This window comes from Podarcis muralis, chromosome 9, assembly GCF_964188315.1.
Source record: "Podarcis muralis chromosome 9, rPodMur119.hap1.1, whole genome shotgun sequence".
NCBI classification, from domain to species: domain Eukaryota; kingdom Metazoa; phylum Chordata; class Lepidosauria; order Squamata; family Lacertidae; genus Podarcis; species Podarcis muralis.
In genome coordinates this window covers 24,075,454-24,095,087 of record NC_135663.1, presented here as the reverse complement: position 1 = coordinate 24,095,087, position 19,634 = coordinate 24,075,454, and the positions used below count along the sequence as shown (strand labels likewise).

General features: G+C 45.3%; 2 protein-coding genes across 3 annotated transcripts in view; both read right to left on the bottom strand.

Annotated features, from left to right (window-relative positions):
* Positions 1–19,634, bottom strand: part of RPL34 (ribosomal protein L34) — a 466,563-nt gene that overhangs the window by 305,686 nt on the left and 141,243 nt on the right. The gene's annotated exons all lie outside the window — the stretch shown is intronic.
* On the bottom strand, positions 1,762–18,761 carry CYP2U1 (cytochrome P450 family 2 subfamily U member 1). Of its 2 annotated transcripts, XM_028744099.2 has the most exons (6): positions 18,001–18,761; positions 10,314–10,949; positions 6,050–6,211; positions 4,804–4,971; positions 3,735–3,942; positions 1,762–3,382 (listed from the first exon to the last, which is right to left on the bottom strand). In XM_028744099.2, exons 1-5 carry the CDS (start codon positions 18,443–18,445, stop codon positions 3,764–3,766), a joined length of 1,590 nt encoding a protein of 529 aa, XP_028599932.2. In that variant the 5' UTR covers positions 18,446–18,761; the 3' UTR covers positions 1,762–3,382; positions 3,735–3,763. The 2 variants fall into 2 exon arrangements, with proteins under 2 accessions (XP_028599932.2, XP_028599931.2); XM_028744098.2 differs by having other exon boundaries at positions 1,762–3,942; positions 18,001–18,760.

Here is a 19,634-nt window from a genome sequence, read left to right as displayed (position 1 = left end):
TTCTGGTAGTACCATAGTCAGTACTAGCTGCAGAAATCCAGTCCTCTTGGCTGTTAGTATATTGCCATGTGCTCCACACTTCTACAGGTTTCTTATGGAGTGTACACTGGAGTTTTGCGTTGTGCCTGAGTAACATTTGCAGAAACAAGGGGTGTTGAGAAATTATCTCCTTCACCCGCATTACAGATTGCGCTAAACTTTTGTAAACTATACCTTTGCAGAATCGACTCTACAAAGTTATAGTGGGGGTTTTGGGGGGTGGGGGTGGGAATAGAGAACTTTCAAAGGAAGGAGAGATACATAACAGCATCATAAGCCAAAGGACAGCGCTATTTGTAATTGGCATAAAATTAACGAGAACATGATGAATTCCAGGGCAGTTCAAAGATGAATATTGCACAAGGATGCCATTTCCAGAAAGAGGATTACATCCAGATGATAGGAGTGCACACTTAAAAGTTACAGTGCAATCAAAGGTTGCTTTGATTCTAAGTAAATCAGGCTGAGATGTTCAGGAGATAGCCATCAGTCAACTGAAATATTTTATACACTTTTAAGAGTACAGCAATTAAAAAATTGCAGCAAGAACATAAAGTGTTTTTCTAGATCACATCCAAGCTATATCCAGGCCAGCGTTCTTGTTTCCTACAACATCCAACGGGATTCCACTTGAAAACAGGGCAGCACACATTATTATTATTATTCCCAGCACACATTCCCTGTTTGTGTGTGTGCCCACTTGCATTAAACACTGCCAGATGATCCAGTTGTCTATTATTATTACAATTTATTACCTGCCATTCCCCCCAAGATCCCAGCTGCTAAATAAGTGTGCTATGACCTTTGAGGTACCCTAAATTACGGGAAGAGTCACAGCTCAGTGGTAGAGCACCTGCTTTGAGTGCATAAGGTCCCAGTTTCAGTCCCCAGGATCTCCTAGAAGAGTTGAGAGACCCTCTGGAGAGCTGCTGCCCACCAGTGTAGACAATACTGAGCTAGATGGAGCAGAAGTTGGTACAAGACAACTTCCTGTGTTCCTATGCTAGGGTGCAACTTTTCCAGCCAGTCACTACAGCAACAGCTGATCCAGCTCAGCAGTTCGTTAGCATATATTTAAAATTATATAGTTGATTTAGAAATAATTTGAAGGCATATCTGTTTTGCAGCACTTTGTAAACCACTTTGTTTGTGGTTTCCTAGAAAGAATCATGGGAACAGAGATTTGTTAAGAGATCCCTAGCATGTTCTCCTTTCCACATCGCCAATTCCAGTCCTCCTGCAAAAAAGCATATTCACTCCTCACCAGTTTCCAAAACAGAGTCCCCCCTCTGTTTTTTGTGTATCTGCAAATCTCAGGGTTTCTCTGAGCCTTCTGATAACTCCCCTTATGTGCAGTGATGGTATTGTTTCGGCTACATAAACTTACAGTACTCACTCAAAATATCTATTTGAGGGACCAATAAGAAACCCCCAGGTGCAAGTAGATAAATAGGGACCGCTTACTGGCGGGAAGGTAAACGGCGTTTCCGTGTGCTGCGCTGGCTCGCCAGATGCAGCTTTGTCACGCTGGCCACGTGACCCGGAAGTGTCTCTGGACAGTGCTGGCCCCCGGCTTCTTAAGTGAGATGGGCGCACAACCCTAGAGTCTGTCAAGACTGGCCCGTACGGGCAGGGGTATCTTTACCTTTACCTTTAAGAAGCCAGGTAACAATAGATGCTCTAAATATCTGTTTAAAAAGCAAAATCGGCTTCCAGACAGTATTGCTTTTAAAATAAAAAGGTTTATTTAGACAAAGATTCATACTGAGAAACACATCTCAGGCTGTATTTAGAAAGATAGGCACCTTTTAAAAATTGTCAGCAATGATCTCAAATGCTAGTTTCTAACAGCAATTATATATTCCATACTAAAATTCTAAACAAGGCATTCGTTTTGTTTTGTTTTTCATGGGGAAAGGGGAAGAAATAAAGCAGGCAAGGTAAACATCAGCAAGATATAGGCAATCCATGTAATATATATTATCATTCATGAGGCTCTTAACAACTACTAAAATATAGAAATACAGATCTTTGGATCCTGACAAAATTATAAAGTGCTTCATTAAAAAGGCTGCCTTATTACAATAGGGCTTACATGCCATACAAAGAATCAGTTGCATTGCCAGCCATGTCGCCCCCGCCCACACTCCGGCTGTTTAACAGTAGTCAGCTGAAAATTAGCAGTGCAATTTTAGTTTTTCCATTGAAGTTTCCAGTTAAGAATGGCCCAAGGAGTCCGAGTCACCTTTCCTAAAGGTTTCTCTGCACTGCAGGCTTTCTGTAGCTCATACCTGCACAGTGTTGATTCATAAGCTCCTACCCCGTTTGTCTCAAGTCACTACTTCCTTTACAAGGTAATGAATTGGAAATGAACTCCATGATTATATCAAAGCAGCTTATCCTCTGCCAAAAAGGCCAGCCCAAGGCTTTGGCAGTATGGCTTTACCTCCCAGGATATGCATGTATTATTATCATCATACATGCATGTGTCTGGGGGAACTGTTATGTGCCAGCCATCTTCCTAGATGGCCCTTATTTAAAATTACCATATTTCAGATGCACACAGATAGCACAGTGAAGGGATGCAATTGCCTAAATTCATGCTAACCACGCACACAAAATCTTCCTGTTGTGTGTGGATCCATGCATTACCGTTTGTGCCTTCATATCCCCATTAGCAGGAATAAACAGAGGTACCAAGAGACAAACCTCGTGTACCTACAGATGTACATATAATTTGAGCTGTGAGCCTCCTGTGGAAGTGATCGTCTCCCTCCTTGGACGAAGAGGGAAAAGATTCTGCATGGTTGAAGGCAGCAATGCTTCTGAATACCAGTTGCTGGAAACCACAGGAGAGGTGAGATTTCTTCTGCTGAAATCGTGCTTGCTGGTTTCCCACAGACACCTAGTTGACCCCTGTGAGAACAGGATGCTGGAATAGATGGGCCAGCAGACTCTTCTTTATGTTCTTAGAAACCAGCTGGGCACAGCACTGATTGTCTGGAATGGTGACATCACTAACCCACCTCCGCTAGAGTTTTCAACACTTCAGAAATGCTTCTATGTTTTTAGTATTAAAGGGGATGAAATGCACATTTAATGGAAACAAATGCATACTCAATGCTTTGAAAAGTTAAAAGAAAGAAAAGCAGTCAATCAGTCTGAAACAAACATGAGGGAAGGGCAACCCTGAAGACTTGAATCAGGGGCGTGTAAGGCTGCTCTTTTCACAGTGAAGGCGGATAGAAGTCAGACTCACCCCACAGGAGCAAAAACCGCAGCAAATCCTGTTTTTATTATACCTCTCTCTTCAATGTGTCCATTTTAAAGGATGTCACGACTCCTGTATAAGAGAGAGATACCCACTGTTGTTGTATGCAAAACTGAATTTTTATGTTTTTCCTCCTTCATTTCTAAGCTAATGTAAAAAGCCACTCAATGCCTGACATTAACAGTCTCTGCACCAGTTGTCACTTGTCATCCGGCAACTTCGAAGACTAGCTTTTATTCCTTTTCCGCATTCAAAAAGTTTCAACACATTTAATGGAAGAGCCCACAGGCTAAGGGGAAAGTGCTTTATGAGCCTGTGAGTACCCTGTGGGCTGCAGGTTTCCCATCCCTGCTCAGGGTTGGCGATTTTGTTACTGAAGTGCATTTCATATATAGCCCTGAATTTTCGTAAGAGTAATACAAACTTCATGCAGTGTTCTTGTCTGAGGTTCCTTCATCTCTTTAAGGCAATGATGTTGAATGGAAGTGGAGCTAAAGTCAGGCCAAATCTTCCTGCCATCGATGGCTTCTCCATGTCTTCGGGAAACTGAAACGTGAAATTTTGCAGGAGGCTCACAAACATCAAAAACAACTCCATCTTGGCAAGTTGTTCTCCCATGCACACACGTTTTCCTGAAAAGGAAAGCAAAGTGGGTGAGAGAGACGAAAGGGGGGGGGACTTCACAGTTTAAATAAATATTAATAATCTCTGTGGGAATCCATTTTTTAAAAAGGAAAGAAAGAAATGCTACGAGGTCCAGGACGTACGCTATGATAACCAGGCTTTTATAAATCCATTAAGGCAGTTCCAAATTTATTAAGCACAAAGACTCCTGAAAAGAAATGGTATAAAATAATCCTCTTTATTCACTATCAGACTAAACTGGTTTTGCTGGATCCTGTCCCATATAAAACAGCTAAATGTAACTTAATAGACCAGAGATGGGCAGAAGGTAGCTTAGAATCTCCCTGTTGAACTCTGGGTGATTTGACTGGGAAGGGTTTCCAACAATAGCAACAACTGCAACAAAAAATAACTTCCCAACTAAATTAGGCTGCTGAAATGAAGAAAGCAGCAGGAGGAGCAGACTATTGTGTGGAATGACTATGAGCTCCATTCAGTTCTGGTACTGAAAGCAAATTCCTAGCATTAGAATGTGCTCAGAAGTAAATCCTGTTCTTTAACTTTTGAACCACTTTAAACCTTGGAGTTTTAGCAAAAACAAAGCCTGAAGACTGTCCTCCCCTGTAATGGACTATAATAGACTGTGAACGGCTCTGAGATCTTATGATGAAGGGCAGTACATAAACCCTAATAAAATAAAGTAAAAATAAATAGGAGAGAGACCAGCAAGCATTTTCCTGGCCTTCATAAATGCTGAACATACAATACTTAATGTACACTGCTTTAAAGATGTCCTACTATCAAGAGATGGTGTCCCCACAATCTGCACCCCCATCCCTCCCTACACACACCAAACAGAGTTGAATTACCAATTCCAAAAGGAATAAATGTTTCTTTTTTGATGAGCTGGCCATTTTCATCCAGAAACCTTGCTGGGTGGAAATCATCCGGATTCTCCCATATTTTGGGATCTCGGTGCACGGACCACAAGTTTGGAATGATTATACTGCCCTTTGGAATAGTGTAGCCCTGGAGCACTTAAAACAACAACAACAACAACATATACACAACCAGAGAGGTACACAAATTAATAAATGGCATTACCCTTATGGAGAGATTTTACACACAGACATATTAATCAAAGGAACATAAAATGCTTGTGTTTGGGTTGGTTTGGTTTGTGGGAAAGTGTTGCTTCGTGACTGAGAGAATGCACGCTTGTGTATTTCTACGTGCCATTAAAATGGTATTGTGGACTTCTCTAGGAGCGGGAAGGGGCAAATAAAACCCTCACCAAGGGCACAGAAAATGAAAAGCTTACCAAAAACACAGACCCTTTGTTATCAAAGCACTTTGTAAACACAGGGGTTGCTTGCTTTAAGTTTGTCAGCTGCTAACAGATACCATCTGACCTAAAGGAGGAGCACACTCCGTGAAGCAACACTGCAAAGTCCAAGCTGCAGTTTACAGCAGCTGAAAATCAGCCCTGGGTGACTTGACTAGTTGCAAAAGCAACTCATTAATGAAGTAACTACTACATGTGCAATGCCTGGAGGTGCACAACAGTTCAAGCACTTAAGAAGAGTTTGGATTTGATATCCCGCTTTATCACTACCCGAAGGAGTCTCAAAGCAGCTAACAATCTCCTTTCCCTTCCTCCCCCACAACAAACACTCTGTGAGGTGAGTGGGGCTGAGAGACTTCAAAGAAGTGTGACTGGCCCAAGGTCACCCAGCAGCTACATGTGGAGGAGCGGAGACGCGAACCCGGGTCCCCAGATTACGTGACTACCGCTCTTAACCACTACACCACATTGGCTCTCTTACGCCTGACCACAGTCCATTCTCACTTCAGCTCTGGTATTGCTCTATAAAGCAGATAAATATGTGATAATGGGCAATTTGCCTGTAAAACTCCAGACTCTCCTGTCCCTGGCAACCGTGGAAAGCTGCTGCCAATCTAGGATAGACCAAAAGACCTGATAGGACAGACCTAGTATAAAGAAAGCTTGTTCAAATTTCAGCCTTCCTTGTTTCTCTCCAATGTGAAAATCAGCTTTTGGCTAAATGAACTCGTACCAAAACGTGAGAGCAGCAGCCCATCAAAAACACTTACCTGTAGTTTCTGAGGCCATTCGAGGAATTGAAAGAGGTACAACCACAGTCATCCTTTGAACTTCCATGATGGTTGCTTCTGTGAAGGGCATACATGCCTTGTCCGCAAGAGTTGGAGGCCTATTGCGCCCAATGACCAACTCAATTTCTTCCTGGACCTTTTCTGTGCAAAACAAGAGACAGTAAGATGAGCACTGGGACTAAATGGCTAAATTAGGGTTGCCACGTGTCCTCTTTTTCCAGGACACATCCTCTTTTTCAGGGGTAAAATTTCTGTCCAGGTGGATTTTGTTAAATTTGCCAAAATGTCTCTGGCTATACTTTCTGGATGAGACATAGACATAGCTGGTGGATGAAGGCTTTCCTCTTCTCTTCTCCTGCCCCTCTCAGCAATATATCACAGCTTCTATAGCCTGCTTATAGTAGGGGTATTTAAAATGAGAGTCGCCTCCTTTTTGCTCTTCAAAATTAGGCAACCCTAGCTAAATGGGCTTTATGCAATTTATTTACTTTACATTAGGTTTCTATGATGGCATCATGCACTTCTGGGATTAGCGAGCAAGGCTGCCAAAAAAGAAGGAGAGAGAGATTACACTCAGACCTCTCTCTTTTAAGAAATTAAATACTAATTGCATGTCAAACACTGCCCTCCAGTGTCTACAATCAGAAGTATTACTGCTGTGATCCTAAACATACTTGACTTAAGGGCACTTCCAGATTTTTGCTATTTTCAGGTGGGATTTAATCATATAATACTAGCAAATTCAGGTTGTGCAGTAAAAGTTTGCTGGGCTCTTGCACACATACAATCAGGCTTTTTGCAATAAGGAAAGTGATGAGGAAATGCACTGGAAAGTATGGGATGGAAATTGCTTGACATGAGGTCAGCTATTCTGCACACAGAGCAGAACAAATGTTCAATAAGTAGCCAATGTCACCTAACATCCCCCCAAACTTTGCCCACACTAAACAGGATGGATGCTCAATAAACAGATTGTCTGGAAGTGACTTTAGCCACGGTAAAATAAATGGAACACTATGTGAATTAGATAAGATTAGAAAAGGTCTTTACAGTGAAGGTTATATTAACACCTTTCAGAGAGCTTTGTGTACCACAGACTGCCATCACAACCATCATCTTTTGCCATTCATGCCACTACGCATCTAACAAACACTCAGAACACAGCTGTCTGTTTTCTGGAAGGAACTAAGAGAATCAACTTTTGGGAAACAGAAAGCTTTAAATGTACTCCAAGAAGTAAAATTGACTGATTTTAGGTGCTCATCACAGCTATGTGATTTAGAAATCGAAATGGCTATGGGGTGGAAAGAGAATGAATAAAAGCTGGAATATATTAAAAACATTAAAAAGGTAAAGGTACCCCTGCCCGTACGGGCCAGTCTTGCCAGACTCTGGGGTTGTGCGCCCTTCTCACTTAAAGAGGCCAGGGGCCAGCGCTGTCCGGAGACACTTCCGGGTCACGTGGCCAGCGTGACAAAGCTGCATCTGGCGAGCCAGCGCAGCACACGGAAACGCCGTTTACCTTCCTGCCAATAAGCAGTACCTATTTATCTACTTGCACCCGGGGGTGCTTTCAAACTGCTAGGTTGGCAGGCGCTGGGACCGAGCAACGGGAGTGCACCCCGCCGCGGGGATTCGAACCGCCGGCCTTTCAATCGGCAAGCCCTAGGCGCTGAGGCTTTTACCCACAGCGCCACCCACGTCCCTATTAAAAACATTAGGTGACCATTAAAACCAACTTTACACTTTTAATATAACCCAACTATTATTTAATATAATATTTAATATAACCTGATTCCAAGGATACTCTAGGTCTTTGCCCCATGAGACATACAAACCCAGTAATAAGAAAATATGGCTCTGTATGTACAATAACTTATTAAAATGAACCCCATCTGCAGCCATCTACTTGAAACTGTCCAGTGTTTTTTTTTACAGAATTGGGGAGTGGGTTAGAGAGTGTTGTGGCAGAGGAGAAAAAAAGGAATTAAAACACAGAAACACTAATTCTGCCTGCAGCTACAACTCCCATCATCCCTGATCATTGGCCATGCTGGCTGAGGCTGATGGGAGTTAGAGTCCAACAATACCTCAAAGGCCAAACAAGTTCCCAGCCCTGCTATAAGCTGTTAGAGTCTCAAGGAATCCAATTTGCTATTCCTCCTTGGTTTCCAGTTTTTCTTTTTCCACCAACACTCAAAATGCCATGCTCCCGGGAAAACAACAAGCATGTCTGGAAACCAAGCCTTATGAGGAATGGTTGAGGGAGTTGGGAATGTTTAGCCTGGGAAAGAAGAGACTGAGAGGAGATACGATGGCCATCTTCAAATATCTGTCACATGGAGGATGGAGCAAGCTTGTTTTCTCCTGCTCTGGAGGGTATAACCCAAACCAATGGATTCAAGTTACAAGAAAGGAAATTCCAACTAAATGTTAGAAAGAACTTTCTGGTGGGAAGAGCTGAACAGTCTCCCTCGGAAGGTGGTGGACTCCCCTTCCTTGGAGGATTTTAAGCCAAGTTTGGATGGCCATCTGTCATGGATGCTTTGGCTGAAATTCCTGCATTGCATGGGTTGAACTAAAGGACCACTGGGGTCGCTTCCAACTCTGCAGTTCAATGATTCTATGTCCAGTACTCATTGAACTTTAGGCTGTCCTTTTGAAGTTTGCTTTTTGTCTCTTTGCATACCTCAGGATTCACAAAAGCATGCCCATAGCTATTTGCTTTTCCCCCAGTGACCCTGTTTTGGGTTCCTATAAGAACATAATAAGAGCCCTCTTGGATCCAACCAGAGCCTCATTTAGCTCGGGACCCTATTCACCCAATGGCCTGTTAGAATTCTTGATCTATGATTGCAGTCATGGGATTTTGTCTATCACATGGCGGTATATGTTTTGACTCCACAGAGTGGGAAGTGACGGAGACAGGATGTTTGTGTTACTGTGTTCCATGAAGTGGGACTATTGTCCTTTGTCCTTTTTCTCTTTGCTGTCTGATGCTAGAGAGAGAGAGAGCCATGTTGCAGAGCTCCGTGCGTGTTTATATGTAGATAAAGTAGATTAGTCAAAATGCTGAGTTGTTGAGGTCTGTCACGCACATGATGCACAAACTCTGCGGATCTCTAAATGTGCCGGTGTCAGTTGGCATCGGTCGCTGTGATGTTCGGGCTGAAGAAAGCTCTGGAACAATCGACCAGGAGGGAGAGAACATGCCAGTCGGGCATGTGTCTCTGCCGGAGTCCTACTCGAGTGTAGGCTGAACTACTGACATGGCCAACCAGATGCCTATAGCAACAAGCCCCAAAGGAAGACCTGAGAACAACTGCTCCCTCCATCAGCTACTACAATTCAGAGGTATATACTGCCTCATAGATAGATAGATAAAAATGGAAAGCTGTCTTTACACTGTAGCATGAGAGAATAGCAGGCAGGCAGGCAAGCGAGCAGCACAGGTGGCCACTGGCCAAGGCAAGCTGTTTGAGGGGGGGGAGGTGCCCTATATTAAACACAGTCGCAGTGAGACATAACAGAATGGGACAGACGCTTCAGAGAGGAGTTTGCCGGACCACTCTCTGAAACGCCTCCCACCCTCCTTTAAAAGGGAGTGAGGATTGGGGCAAGCTGTGAGGGGATGTGGGCGAAGTCTAAAGCAAGGGGGGGTTTGGTCACCCAGGTGTGAGGGAAGAGAGTTAGCAAAGGGGTTGGTGAGGAGGTGTGGTTGGCAAGCAGAGTGAGCAACAGGGGTGGCAGCCCTGTGTTGGTGTGTGTGTGCCTAGAGAGTCATTTTGACTAGTACCCATGGATAGCCTGTCAGCACCCAAGTACTGTGTTCCCTGTTGTGTTGCGGGTGATTGTTTTCCATGCAAGATTTGATCAGAAGGGTGCAGCTATGGCCATACAGTGGTACCTCAGGTTACATACGCTTCAAGTTACAGACTCCGCTAACCCAGGAAATAGTGCTTCAGGTTAAGAACTTTGCTTCAGGATGAGAACAGAAATCATGCTCCGGCAGCGCAGTGGCAGCAGGAGGCCCCATTAGCTAAAGTGGTGCTTCAGGTTAAGTACAGATTCAGGTTAAGTACGGACCTCCGGAATGAATTAAGTACTTAACCTGAGGTAGCACTACTATTATACACCCAGTTCTTCCCAACAATGCTGTGGAAACCCCCCCCAAAATGGATAGCTTGCATAATAAGAGCAAACCCAATTAAGAATCAGCCACTGGAGAAAGAATGACATTTACTTTGTTCCTGCGGGTGAAGCGACATGTAAAGCAGACTCCAGAGAAGGGTATTGGATGTGGTGTCTGTGCCTGCGATGAAAAGGTCCGCAATAATAAAAAACAGGTAGTCTTCAGTGAAGCTGCTCTCGCTGTCTATCTTCCTTTCCTCATCTGCGTGAAGGAGGTACATGTCGATGAAGTCTCGGGGATTCTGGCTATCGAGGGTTTCCCGGTGCTGTGCGATAATGGTCTTCAGGAAGGCCGTGATATCCAGCTCAATCTGCCTAAGCACTCGGAAAGGATAGATTGGGAGGTAGTAGAGCCAAGGGCAGATGTTGACCAGAATCATGTGACTGTTCAGGCTTATCTCCAGACCACGAGACATGAGCTTCAGCATGGTCTTGAAGCCGGCGTCGTCATAGTCAAATCGCCTGCTAAACGCCATCGAGCAGATGACGTTCGCCACGGCGTTGCCAATTATGGGGAAGGGGTTGAACTTCTCGTCCCCGTGCTTCAGGATCTCGGCTTTCACATACTTGAATTCTTCGATTATTTTAGGCTCCAAGCTGTGCTTTCCTAATCCAAAGTGACGGAGGGTTGAATGGGAGAACTTTCTCTGTTTCTTCCACACCAGACCATAAGGGGCAAAAACCACACCTGGAGGAAAAGAAAGGGGGGAAACATTGGAATCAAGAACAGAGTTTTCGGTTTTGTTTGTAAGATACCTTGAAGCTTCGAACTACAGGAAATCCTGGGTTTTCCCCTGTTTTCATTTCATGGGACGTGGGTGGCGCTGTGGTCTAAACTACTCAGCCTCTTGGGCTTGCCGATTGGAAAGTCGGTGGTTTGAATCCACAGGACAGGGTGAGCTCCTGTTGCTCTGTCCCAGCTTCTCCCAACCTAGCAGTTCAAAAGCATGCCAGTGCAAGTAGATAAATAGGGAAAGTAAACGGCATTTCCATGCGCTCTGGCACTTGTCATGGTGTCCTGTTGTGCCACAACCATTTTAGTCATGCTGACCACATGACTCGGAAAGCTGTCTGTGGACAAACGCCGGCTCCCTCAGCCTGAAAGCGAGATGAGCGCTGCATGTCCATAGTCGCCTTTGACTGGACTTAACCATCCAGGGGTCCTTTATCTTTACCTATTTCATATTCCATAATATTTACACACTGCTTGATTGTAAAAAACAACAACCCCAAAACCTCAGAGTGGTTTATGAAAAAGTTCATTGAATCATAGCATCGTAGAATTGCAGAGTTGGATGAAACCACAAGGGTCATCTAGTCCAACCCTCTGCAATGCAGAAATCTTTTCCTCAATGTGCAGCAGGAGGATGGACAAGATGATGCTCTGGGTACCTTCCAACTCGATGATTATGTGATTCTAATACTTTGTGTAAAGATAACCACATGTTGTTGTTGTTGTTGCTGTTGTTGATGATGATAATTGGATCTAGTTACCAGCAAAATTTAAACAACAACTCCGGTTAAAGAATGGTTTCCACCTAGGCAATAACAACATAACGGTAAGACAAGAAACAAACAAGGATAGCCAGTTTAGTCATTACTCACTAGGATTATATTCAATTAAGCAGAAAAAAAATACAAAATGGAAAATAGAAAATTACAGGAAGAGGCAACAGAACAACCAGAGTTATTGGAATTATAAAAACTTCTCATCTCAAAGACCCCCTTCCCTTCTCCATTAGAATACATTGGCTGAAAATAGTATTTAAGCCCTAGATTTTCAATGGCTGTTAGTTCTCAAAGCTCCAACATGGACCCCTTTTCACTCTATGCTCTCAAGGACCAGCCTGACACCATGCTTCACTACAGGACTGGTATTTCTTGCCTTGCCTAGTAGTAGGGGTTCTGCAGCAAAATTGCCACACTCACTTTCAGTATGCTTTTGAGATTCTTTCACTCTTTAGATCCAGATGTGATTGTACTGTAGGATTTGCTGCCTGCTTAAGTTGCAATTTTGCTGTCTCAAGCAGCATTTATATATTCCGTCCCTTTCATTTCATGTAATAAACCATAAAATAAATCTTTATTTATTTTATGCAAGAACTTCTTGTGGGCATAAAGTGAAGGGTAAACACATATTCATGACAAACACACGCCTTAACGCTAGCAAAAGTCCCTAAAGCTCTTGGTAGTGTGTGCATGAATACACATGAACGCTGGGCACACATGTGGGTTCAGACACGTACATTGGAACATATTCATCCTCCATCTAGGCAAGCAAGAAGCAGGATCAGGGTTCAAGGATGCATTGAGGGTACAAAGTGAAATGGTTCAGGACTGTGGATTGGGCAAGCTCTGACTCCAATGTTCACGTCCAAACTTGCATAATAGTATTATTTACACACTGTTTTGATAACAAGTTATCAGGGTACCATAGGAACGCGGGTGGCGCTGAGAGTAAAACCTCAGTGCCTAGGACTTGCTGATCGTAAGGTCGGCGGTTCGAATCCCCGCAGTGGGGTGAGCTCCCGTCGTTCGGGCCCAACTCCTGCCAACCTAGCAATTCGAAAGCACCCCTAAGTGCAAGTACCGTATTTTTCCCTCTATAACACGCAGATTTTTTTCTCCTAAAAAGGAAGGGGAAATGTCTGTGCGTGTTATGGAGCGAATGTGTGGTCCCTGGAGCCAAAAACTCAGACAAAAATCAAATCGCGAGTCACGGAGAAGGGAAACCTGAAAAGAGGAAGTGGCTGCTTTCCTGCATTCTGCCTCAGGGTCTTACTGCCCACCCTCCTCTGTTTCGTTGCTGTGTTTGCTCAAACGGAACAAAGAGCAGGGAAAGCCCCTCCCCTCCAGGCAAGCAGAGGGGAAAGCAGTTCCTTCTAATTCCTCTCTGTGCTCCGGTGCTGCGTCTAGGGACTAGCAGGCAACATGCAGGTGGGGGGGGGGGAGAGAGAGAGAGAGAGAGAGAGAGAGAGAGAGAGCTGGCTGGTTTGGGTGCTTGGGTGGGGGGAAACTTTTGCCTTTCTTTCCTCCCTCCCGTTAAATCCCTCTCCTGCATTCTTAGCCAGCTGCTTCTCTGCACACCCCTCTCATGCTCCTTTTCCCTTCTTTGTTTTTCCTTCCCTCCCCACTTAAAATGTGGTTACAAAGCATAGATCCACATGGATCCTCAGGATCTTTGCATTGGGTCACCCCAAATTCACCATCAGATCACATAGCATGTCCATGGCTACAGCACCCAAAAAATCACGCACCCACTGTTGCCTGGGGCTGCAATGGTGCAAAAACGTGGTTAAAAAGCATGGATCCACATGGATCCTCAGAATCTTTGCATTGGGTCACCCCAAATTCACCATCAGATCACATAGCATGTCCATGGCTACAGCCTACCCCCCCCCAAAATAACGCACCCACTGTTGCCTGGGGCTGCAATGGTGCTAAAACGTGGTTAAAAAGCATGGATCCACATGGATCCTCAGGATCTTTGCATTGGGTCACCCCAAATTCACCATCAGATCACATAGCATGTCCATGGCTACAGCCTGCCCCCCAAAAATCACACACCCACTGTTGCCTGGGGCTGCAATGGTGTAAAAATGTGATTAAAAAGCATGGATCCACATGGATCCTCAGGATCTTTGCATTGGGTCACCCCAAATTCACCATCAGATCACATAGCATGTCCATGGCTAGAGCCTGCCCCCCAAAAATCATGCACCCACTGTTGCCTGGGGCTGCAACGGTGCAAAAACGTGGTTAAAAAGCATGGATCCACATGGATCCTCAGGATCTTTGCATTGGGTCACCCCAAATTCACCATCAGATTACATGTCTGTGGCCACAGCATGAAGCACAAAAATGATACATCCACTGTTTCATTCAGAATGTTTTTTCCCTTGTTTTCCTCCTCTAAAAACGATGTGCGCGTTATGGTCAGGTGCGTGTTATAGAGCGAAAAATACGGTAGATAAATAGGGACCGCTTTATAGCGGGAAGGTAAACAGCGTTTCCGTGTGCGGCACTGGTGCTGGCTTGCCAGATGCAGCTTCGTCACGCTGGCCACGTGACCCGGAAGTGTCTCCGGACAGCGCTGGCTCCCGGCCTCTTGAGCGAGATGAGCGTGCAACCCTAGAGTCGGTCACGACTGGCCCTGTCGGGCAGGGGTACCTTTATCAGGGTACCATATCTTCACATCTACTTGTGATGAAACTGTAGTTGCACTGTTGCCAAGATATCAACTTGCTCAATTGGCTTTGAGACCAAGCAAGGGTATGAATTTGGTTGCCCCAGCTGAAAATGCCACAAGGGGTCCCATTACACCACACCGACCCCTTTATCAGTAAGCTGCTGAAGAGGTATCACTTATGATTAGGTATGGGTGAATCTGCAAATTTCAGCTTCTCCTGGTTTCTCATTTTTCCAGTCTTCAGTTCTCCACATTTCCACATCAGTTTGCAATTTTTTTATTTAAAAAAATCCACCAGCATTTTAGCACAAATTTATCCTGTTATACCTATGTTTATATGCAACTTTGCTTAATATACACAAAATATAATTCATTTCTGTATGTTATCTTCACTAATATATGCACAGAATATATGCAAATATAACATAATATATGCATATAATATATGCAAAGAAGAAGAGGAGGAGTTTGGATTTGATATCCCACTTTATCACTACCTGAAGAAGTCTCAAAGTGGCTAACATTCTCCTTTCCCTTCCTCCCCCATAAAAAACACTCTGTGAGGTGAGTGGGGCTGAGAGACTTCAGAGAAGTGTGACTAGCCCAAGGTCACCCAGCAGCTGCATGTGGAGGAGCGGGGACGCGAACCCGGTTCACCAGATTACGAGTCTATCACTCTTAACCACTACACCACACTGGCTCTCAAACCCTAGCTGTATACAGCTTGAGACCTGGACTTTTGAAGGAACACCATCTCCCACATCAACCTGCCTTCCTCAGAGCCCTTCCCGATACCATCCCTCCAATCAGTAGGGAGCAGAGTGGCAATGGGAGAAGAGGGCCTTTTAATTAGATAAGGCCCTTAATTTAAGACACATGCTGGAATCACATTCTGCTTACTTCAAAGCAACATACTTTTATGTAATTTCATAGAATTGTAGAGTCGGAAGGGGGGCTCCCAGGGTCATCTAGTCCAACACCCTACAATTCAGGAATCTCAGCTAAAGCATCCATGATCCAACCTCTGCTCAAAAACCTCTAAGTGTAAAATTTCCTTAGTATAAATGTCTCGGTGACAAGAGGAATGGATCCCATGTTAAAAGGCAAATGCTTCTAGTCATGTTAGCTTTGCAGCATCGTTTTTTGAAGCAGCTACTGAGAGCTACTCTAAATTCCTTTGCTCCTTGTACAAATCTCTGAAAGCTGCTATGGTGCTTAACAGGCTAGATGTTGGGCTACCTGAGAAGGCAGAGCTGCTGTTTTTTGGACTTGCACAACCAAGAATTGACTATGTTTCAGAAGACTATTATTCTTTGCCCAGGAGAACCAAATTCGGACATGTCTGATTATACAAAAGAGTTGCACAATATTAATTTGGAACTTTAGGGGAAGTTTATGTTTGTTTATTTTTTTGCAAAATTAGCAGAGAAACTATGAAAATGGGCAACAGAAGGCAAGCAAGGGATAAAGGAACAGAATGCAGACGAGGAGCAAACTGTCTCTTCATCTCAGCCATTTAAAGAACTGCCTCAATATTTTCAAACTCTACTTTCATCCTGCTAGAAACTTTGGCGGGGAACTTCCAAAAACTGTCGAAATTACAACTCCTGACTACACAGCGGGGGTGTATGTGTGTGTTTGCTGACTGTACAATAATCCCTGTTAGTGTATTTGGAAACTACATTTATCCGCAGCGCTTCTTACAAGTCCAAGTGAATTGTTTGGGCAGAATTGGGAGATTGCAGAGTTATCTGGTGCTCCTCTCCAACTATTTTAGACTGACAGGGAAGCTGCAAAAACAAACACAGCATCACATGGCAAAGTGACCTTGGTTAGAAAGAAGAATCCTGAATAGGGATAGAACTCACAAACGTATCTCTCTCACCCCTGTCATATTATACCACAGTATTCAACAACAGGTGCCTGTGGTTTCCCTTTGCAGCAGGTTATATGGGAAACCTGAAAGGCAACAGAAAATCTGCATATGCAATCAGCTACAACAGTCTGCAGCTTTCAACACACAGGTGTCGCTGGCAAAGAAGTGCTGGAAACAACTACATGTGTCAATGCAGAAAAGATGCCGCCAGCAGCATCACCAGAGGCCTCTATGAAGTAACTTATCTTACTCTTACTAAAGAACTGTCAACGATCTGAGAAGTTAAGTACTCAGCTATCTCCTGTTAAACTTTATTGCTGCAGCAATAAAACCGTTAGCACATTTGCAAAGCTAAGCAGGATCCGGTAAGGTTTCAAACTGGATGAGGAACTGCATGCTGAGATTCCTGTATTGCAAGGGGTTGGACCTTTGGGGTCCCTTTCTAACTATACAATTCTTGGATTCTAAGATTCACTACCAACAGAATAGGGTACAGTGCGTGCTTGGTTGTGTGTTTTTTGTGGGGGATGCCCATGACAGTTTGCAAATGGGCTCACAGGCCCAAGAAAGGTTTGCAACCCCAGTGCTACAGGGATTGATGCCAGCGAAATTGGCAATTCCCACTTATATGAGCATCGCCAACAGATGGCCAGAGTAAAATTAGATCTATAGGGTTCTGTATTTTGCTGAATATTTTATGTACATCCATAGACGCTTCCTCGGTCTCTTCCACTTTAGAACTCTACTGCCTCCTGAATAACTGCAAAGTAATTATCACAATTCCAACATTCTTATATACCGGCAACTAGTGCAGATCTCTGAGTGCAGGTGCTATGTGCTCACAAGGTCTCACTCCTGTCAGCAATTGAGCTGCCGCATCCTGCACTAACTGCAGCTTCTGGATCAAGTGTGACAGAAGCCCAACATAGAGCACATTGTGGTAATCCAGTCCTGAAAGTCTGCTGGTTTTCCTCGCAACAGAGTCTTAGGCAAACCACATAGCACAGTCCAACAATAATGTTAGCCTACCTTACAGGGCTGTTGGAAGGATTACTGCAGGACAGTGGAAATATTAGGAAATACGTCCCACCATGTTCAGGGAGCTTAGCTGCATTGCTTCAAGTAGCCTTTGCCAACCTGGTGCCCTCCAGATGTTATAGAACACAGCTCCCAGCAGTGAGAGATGGGAGTTGAAGCCCAAGAACATCTGGCTTATGGCAATATATGCAAAGCACCCTGTTAATCCTAAGAAATAGTCTCATCAAGCCCCTCAATCAAAGACGTATTTCACTCCCTCCTTGACCTCTTCATCACGGCATGTCGCCCAACTGTCATGCCCGGGGCCTGGCACTCCAAGGGAGCCCTGCAGCTGGGCCTGCCACTCAATAATCCTAATAGGACTTCCTTCTTGGGTTTTTATTATTATTCAAGTTATATACCCCAGCCACAGGTGCCACATTCACCCGGCTGCTGCCATTCCGCTTCACGGGCCAACGTATGCAGCTGCCAGGAGTCATAGAATCAGAGAATTGGGGAGTTAGAAGGGTCCCCACCCCCTGCAATGCAGGCCTCTTTTGCCTGACCTGGGCCCCAAACCCACGACCCTGGGGAAGGGCTGCCAAATTGCCCCTTTGCGGATCTGACCCCTTCCCCACGCCGCCCTCTTTGCCTTACCTTTCCTCTTGGAGATGAGGGCCACTAGAGGCACGCTGGGCCGGTCGCTGAAGACCTCGGCCTGGTTGACCAGGGCGTCCCGCACGGCCTCGAAGTCGCTGAGTATGATGAGCGGCCGGCTGCCCACGAAGAGGCTGAAGATGCTGCCGTAGATCTTGGCCAGGGCGGTGAGCAGCAGATGCGGGGGGTTCTGCTGCTGTGGTTGCTGCTCCCTCCCGGCGCCGCCTTCGCCTTTGGGGAGCTGCTTCTGCCGGACCATGTTCAGAAGCCGCTTGCGCACCAGCGGGTTGCGCACCAAGGCGAAGGCGAAGTTGCCCACCAAAGGCCACGGCTTGGGACCCGGCGGGAGCCCCTGCAGCAGCCGGCGGCGGCGGCTCAGCAGCCACCACAGCGCCAGCAGCAGCCCGGCAGCCGCCAGCAGCGCCGAGCTAACGGGATCCTCCATCAGGGCGGGCTCGCCAGACAGAAGCCGTGCGCAACGCGGAACCTCCCTTGCGCGCGCCCTGCGGCCCCCTGGAGTCCCCCTCCGCGGATCCCGCTACATCCTCTTCGCGGCGGCGGCGCCTCCTCCTCCGCCTCTGGTTGGCCGCCCGCGGGGGAGAGGAGGCGCAATCAGAACGCCCAGCTCCGGACAGAACTCCCCCGAGGCGCTGCGTCACCGGGGAAAGGGCTTCCCTGGCTTTGACCGTCCAGCCTTATCTCTCCGCTGCGCTCCACCCCAATCCATCTATCTCTCTCTCTCTCTGCCCAAGACCCCAGCGTAAAGATTGCCGCAAAAAGCTGGATGACGCTGGCGACTCGCAGCGGCCTGCTGCAGAGTTCAGGGAGGGAGGGAGGGAAGGGAGGAGAAAGCGAAGGGGTCAAAGGCGAAGAGAAAGCGGAAAAGGAGGGGGACATCTTCCAGACCCATGTTTATTGCAGGACAGGTGCATTCTGCAAGCATTGTTTTGTTCTTGTTATTTTATGTATTTATATCCCTCAGGGTGGGATTGGAGTTTTATTAGTTGATTCAGGACGCGTCCCTTGATGCTGCCGTATTGCACCCATCTGCAGTAGTTTCTAGTTCATAAGTTTATTGTTCAGCTGACTAAACTTGTGGCGATAGGGCTAATGAACTAATACAGAACATTCATTCATAATATAAGCCGACATCAATGATGTAAGAGAGAGAAGGTGCCAAAGACATCAACAAGCTTAAATCTAGCTTGATTTCAGAGTAAAGCTCTCAGTCACCACAACAATTTACAGGGATTTTATCTAAATGCGTTTTCCTGATATTTTTTGCAGCCAATGCATAGAGGGCCACTCTGTGTGTTACAGAGCTATTATTGTTACTCAAAAGAAACCAAGCCATTTCTGACAGGTAGTACCTGAAATCAGCTGTTTCAAACCCAAAGCAAGTGAACTGAAGTTTATCAAACGCCCTTTCAACTCCTTTCCACGCCCTGCCCTGCTTCTGAACTTCTGAACTCCACCTCATGGCCGCTCCCTCCTCTTATCATTTAACATATACAAACCAGCACACCCTCCATAATGTACAATAACACATTGTTGATAATAAGGATGCTCTACACTTAATTGTGTGATAGTTTATACTATGTGATGTGAACTGTAAAGGCCCTTGACAATAAACA

Coding starts and splice junctions, on each gene's coding strand:
- CYP2U1 (XM_028744099.2), bottom strand. CDS start 18,445: ATGGAGGATCCCGTTAGCTCGGCGCTGCTGGCGGCTGCCGGGCTGCTG. Junction 10,950..18,000: donor CCTCATCTCCAAGAGGAAAG/GTAAGGCAAAGA, acceptor CTTTTCCTCCAG/GTGTGGTTTTTGCCCCTTAT. Junction 4,972..6,049: donor AATGGCCTCAGAAACTACAG/GTAAGTGTTTTT, acceptor TGTTGTTTTAAG/TGCTCCAGGGCTACACTATT.